Source organism: Apis dorsata, unplaced genomic scaffold (assembly GCF_000469605.1).
Source record: "Apis dorsata unplaced genomic scaffold, Apis dorsata 1.3 scaffold_348, whole genome shotgun sequence".
NCBI classification, from domain to species: Eukaryota; Metazoa; Arthropoda; class Insecta; order Hymenoptera; family Apidae; genus Apis; species Apis dorsata.
In genome coordinates this window covers 449893-454635 of record NW_006263615.1, presented here as the reverse complement: position 1 = coordinate 454635, position 4743 = coordinate 449893, and the positions used below count along the sequence as shown (strand labels likewise).

Below are 4743 nucleotides of genomic sequence, written 5' to 3'. Positions count from 1 at the left end.
AAAAAAAAAAAAAAAAAAAAAAAAAAAAAAAAAAAAAAAAAAAAAAAAAAAAAAAAAGAGAAAAAAAAAACACGAGACCGAGCGGAAAAATTGCGCGATCCGGAAATTTAATCCGGCCTCGTTAAACCCTCCTCTTTGGTAGAGCGTGCGGAGGCGTGAAAGGGGTGGCAAGAGATTGCGAGTGCAATTTCGTTGTAAATCTCGGAGGAAAGCCTCCGTGAACGACACGCTGACCCAGAAAGTCAAAGGGTTGGGATTCCGTCAAGATCGATTCGAATTTCGTGCACGGCCAACATCGACCTTTACGACCTGTCCTTTCCGAGTTTCCGCCAAAAGGGCTGCCGGACTGGCGCATCTCTTTCACGCGAAAATCGGTGAAATGAGCCTCGACACCCTAATAAATCTCTTACCGCACCACCTTTCCATCTTTCTCCAGCGTCCGCAGCCGAGCACGGTCCCCGGGGTCCACTCTCCTCTCCTCTCCTCTCTCTCTCCCCACCGGGGCACCGCATGAATTTCTGTCCAAATATTGGGGCCTGTCGGCCTTCGTAACTTAATAAATTACGTTACCTAGTTGTTGTGCGACACACTTTTTGTGTGCAAAAACTTTATTGTTTGGAAATGGAAATTCTTAAATATTTCTCCAATTGTTAACTGTTGTAACTGTTTTCTCGAATTTATGGAAATCGTATAAAATATTATATATATATACATATTTTCATAAGAATCAGAGATTTATTCAGAGAGACGTTGAAGAAAAAAGATTTTTCCATTGAGTTTTGACTTTTATGCCTAACCAAATATCGTGTTCTTGCGACCGAATAAAGTTAATCCGGAAAGGTTAATAAAGTTATTGAAAGTTAATTAGGATTATCCGTCCTTAACGAGGATCCCAAGAATTACACACCTTTTTTCCTTCGACCCCTTCGTCCCCTCGATCGTCCGGATTAACATTTCCTGGGGCTGGAAAGTTGAACGAGAAGAAAAATTACCATAATCCGTAATCATATTATCGGGAATCATTTTCAAAAATCTTTCTTCATTTCAAATCTTGCTCACTCAAAGTTTAAAGTTTAAAGAGAAAATCAAGTGGATCCAGAGAAACGTGAACAACGCTTTTTCATTTTTTCTTTTTCTTTTTCTTTTTCCCTCCCCCTCCTCGAGGAGCAACGCGGACGCGAAGAGGCAGAACTCGCGAGCGAAAGAAACGCGGAGAGGATCGCGTTGGTGGGGTAGTTGGAACACGTGCGCGTGAAAATTTACATCGTCACGTAAGCGTGGCGCGGCAGAAGCTGGCCAGCAAGGTAGTAGGCAGCAAGAAGTTCGGCAGACGAGGCGAGAAAGCGGAAGGAAGGGCACGGGGATGGGATGAGACGGAACCGAAACGCAGTGGCTAGAGGGAGAGAGAGAGAGAGAGAGAGACAAGGAAGGAAGAAGGGAGAGTAGAGAGCGAAAAGCACGAGGGGCCTGGCCGGAGAGAGAGAGAGAGAGAGAGAGAAAAGGAAGGGAGAAGGGAGAGTAGAGAGCGAAAAGCACGAGGGGCCTGGCCGGAGAGAGAGAGAGAGAGAGAGAGAAAAGGAAGGGAGAAGGGAGAGTAGAGAGCGAAAAGCACGAGGGGCCTGGCCGGAGAGAGAGAGAGAGAGAGAGAGAAAAGGAAGGGAGAAGGGAGAGTAGAGAGCGAAAAGCACGAGGGGCCTGGCCGGAGAGAGAGAGAGAGAGAGAGAGAAAAGGAAGGGAGAAGGGAGAGTAGAGAGCGAAAAGCACGAGGGGCCTGGCCGGAGAGAGAGAGAGAGAGAGAGAGACAGAGAGAGAGAGAACGAGTGAGAGAGAGAGAGAGGGATAGAGCGGAACGGTAAGGAAGCGCGGAGGTAGAAGCCACCCTTGGCCAAGAGAGGCACCAGGCTGGCAGCCCCTTTCGCAAGGCACCCCCTAAGCCTGGTTAGGGGCGACGGCGGCGAGCCGCGGAGGCCACAACACGACCGCCGTCCTCAGTGGTCGGCGCGCTTGGCCTGGGTGGGGCTCCGGAAAAATTGGCGGGGAGAAAAATCCCCTCTAAATAGCTGCGGCTGCGGCCGCGAAAAACTAGAATCCGCTCAGCCGGCATCGAGTGCGCGTCGGTTCAGCGTCCAAACTTTTCCCGTAGTGTCGTCGTCGTCATCGTCGTCGTTCGTCGTTCGCCGTTCGTCGTCGTCGATTTTTCGCATCCCCCGCGATCGGCCAGTGAAACGTTCTTCCCGATTTCCTTCGGAAAGGTGGATTTCATTTCGCATAGACAGATTTTTTATTTATTATTGGGCGCGAACCAATAATAAAAAGAGAAGGGACGACGAATAATTGTTCGTTTCCCCCGTGGTTGGGTAAAACTCATGGAGGATTGAGGTGTATTTGTAGTGCGTAGTTCGGGGATAGTGAATCGAACGATTGGACGCGGTGTATGTATATATATATATATATGTACATATACACATATATATATACACATATTTGGTGTTGATATCGAGGATTAATAACATCGTCAATTCCTCCCCTCCCCATCCCTCCCGTTTTTGGACGGTTGTTGCGCCACGACGAGTGTGAATATCGTGAAGTTCGAAAATGCATTTACCGGAGGGCCCACTTGGAATGGACATCAATGCTATGCACGAGACTCTACAGGCGTGTCACGGTGATTTAGTTAGAACTGGAAGTCCCGCTATCCTGTGTAGCGCCTTACCATCCCATTGGAGGTCGAACAAGTCGCTGCCGGTAGCGTTCAAGGTCGTTGCCCTGGACGACGTCAGCGACGGGACTCTGGTCACCATTAGAGCTGGAAACGACGAGAATTGTTGCGGGGAGTTGAGGAATTGTACAGCCGTGATGAAGAACCAAGTGGCCAAGTTCAACGATCTCAGATTCGTCGGGCGGAGCGGGAGAGGTCAGTGGATCACCATCCCTTTCCATTCCTATTTATTATCTATCCCCTATATTTATTATCTATCCCCTATGCCGTTCGTATCGCGCAACAATCTCTCTCCAATAATCTTTCACAAATCTTTCCATCGCAAGCGTGGTAATCGCGCGACTTTTTGCCTGATTACAGGGAAATCCTTCTCACTGACCATCCAAATCAGCACGGTACCCTTCCAAGTCGCCACCTACACGAAGGCGATCAAAGTCACCGTGGACGGGCCGAGAGAGCCACGATCCAAATCGAGTAAGTTCACTTATCCTTTCGATAACTTTCTCTCTTTTTTCTTTTCCTTTTCGTAAATATTATTCGTTCCTTCTCGAGTAGTCTCGATCTCGAATTATCCTTGGCGCGAAAAGAGACGAAAGAAAAAGAAAAGAAAGATTCGCGTTTTCCACGAGGATCGGGAGGGAGGAGGGTGAAAAATCGGGCGAAAAGTAGGGGCGAAAGGAGGATTCCGCGTGGGTAGCGGGTCCCAGCGTGGCCGACGTAGAACCCGCAAACGGGTGTCGGATCCTCGTAGGCGTTTAATAATCCGGTGGACCTCAAACCGCGGGCCGCGCGCGGTGGTCGCAGAAACTAGCACAGCCTCTACCGGTCGTTTGCACGTGCACGTGCATAAGGGTTGGTTGTGCGCGCGCGCACACGCAAACGCGGGTAAACGCGTGAAAATCATGCACACACATACACGTGCGTATACAGATATATAGGCGGGCGTGCGTTGGCATCGTTTCAAGCGACGAAGATCGCGGCTACGATCGTCGGCAAGCCTTTTTTTTCAACATCCACGCTTGTTTTCCCCGGCTTGAATCCAGATTGGGTCGGAGAACGGTGTTAACTAACTAACGCGCGTCGATGTGTGCGCGCGCGTGTTTATCACGGGCGGCGCTCGGTCGAGCAAAAGAGCAGAAGACGACGAAGCCGCGGGAGGTAACGCGGCAACGGCGACGCGGCACGTCGTCTGCAAAGGAGCCGCGTTTATGCGTTTGTTTATCGCGCCGCATATGGCGGTAGCATGTGGCTCGTAACGAGGCAGCGTTACGCGCCGATCCTGTAAACAGAGATCGGTAACTCGCCTCCGGAGAGCGTCGTTAATCCGCGTTTTACGGCCACCCGCCAGATCTCTCGCCATCTTCCACCTTTTTCTCTTTCTCTTCTCTTTCTCTTCTCTTTCTCTTCTCTTTCTTCCGCGCCCTCCCTTCCTCCATTCGCGAATTATTCGAATAGATTTTTACGGATCTTTTTCCTTTTTCCTTTCCTTTTCTTTCTTTTTCTCTATACGATTCGATTTGGAAGTGGAATCGGAATAGGAAAATTTCGTCAAGGTTGGCCTGACTGCTTTGGAAAACCTTGATCGTCGGTCGGATTATTTATAGAGCGGAAGGAATCCGACATTCCACGTGTCCCGAGAATTTCGAGTCTATTTCGAACGCCTCGATCGTGCTAAGGAATACGTTTCTCTTCGATTACTTTCAGATTATCAATACGGACATGGATTCCCTGGACTCGGATTGCTCAATCCTTGGGTGGACGTGGCGTATCTGGGACACGCATGGCACTTGCCCCATCCTGCCTTCGTCAAAGGTTAGCACGAAATTTTCCTCAATCCTAATATAATCCTACTATAATAATCCCATTACGTATATATTTCTACGTCGCGAAATTATCCATCCAACGAGACGATTTCATCGCATAAGATATCCGAAGAAAGACGTAACATAGGTGCAGAATCGGCACCTAATCGGTCCCATGATCCAAAGCCCCCTTCATCCTCGACCCGCTCGCAATCAATCAAA

At 49.0% G+C, this 4743-nt stretch overlaps 1 protein-coding gene across 1 annotated transcript; it reads left to right on the top strand.

The window, feature by feature from the left end:
* Nucleotides 1-1795: 1795 nt before the first annotated feature.
* Nucleotides 1796-4551, top strand: LOC102680907 (segmentation protein Runt-like). The gene is made up of 3 exons (XM_006618383.2): nucleotides 1796-2914; nucleotides 3080-3193; nucleotides 4424-4551. Exons 1-3 carry the CDS (start codon nucleotides 2596-2598, stop codon nucleotides 4534-4536), a joined length of 546 nt encoding a protein of 181 aa, XP_006618446.1. The 5' UTR covers nucleotides 1796-2595; the 3' UTR covers nucleotides 4537-4551.
* The last annotated feature ends 192 nt before the right edge of the window (nucleotides 4552-4743 follow it).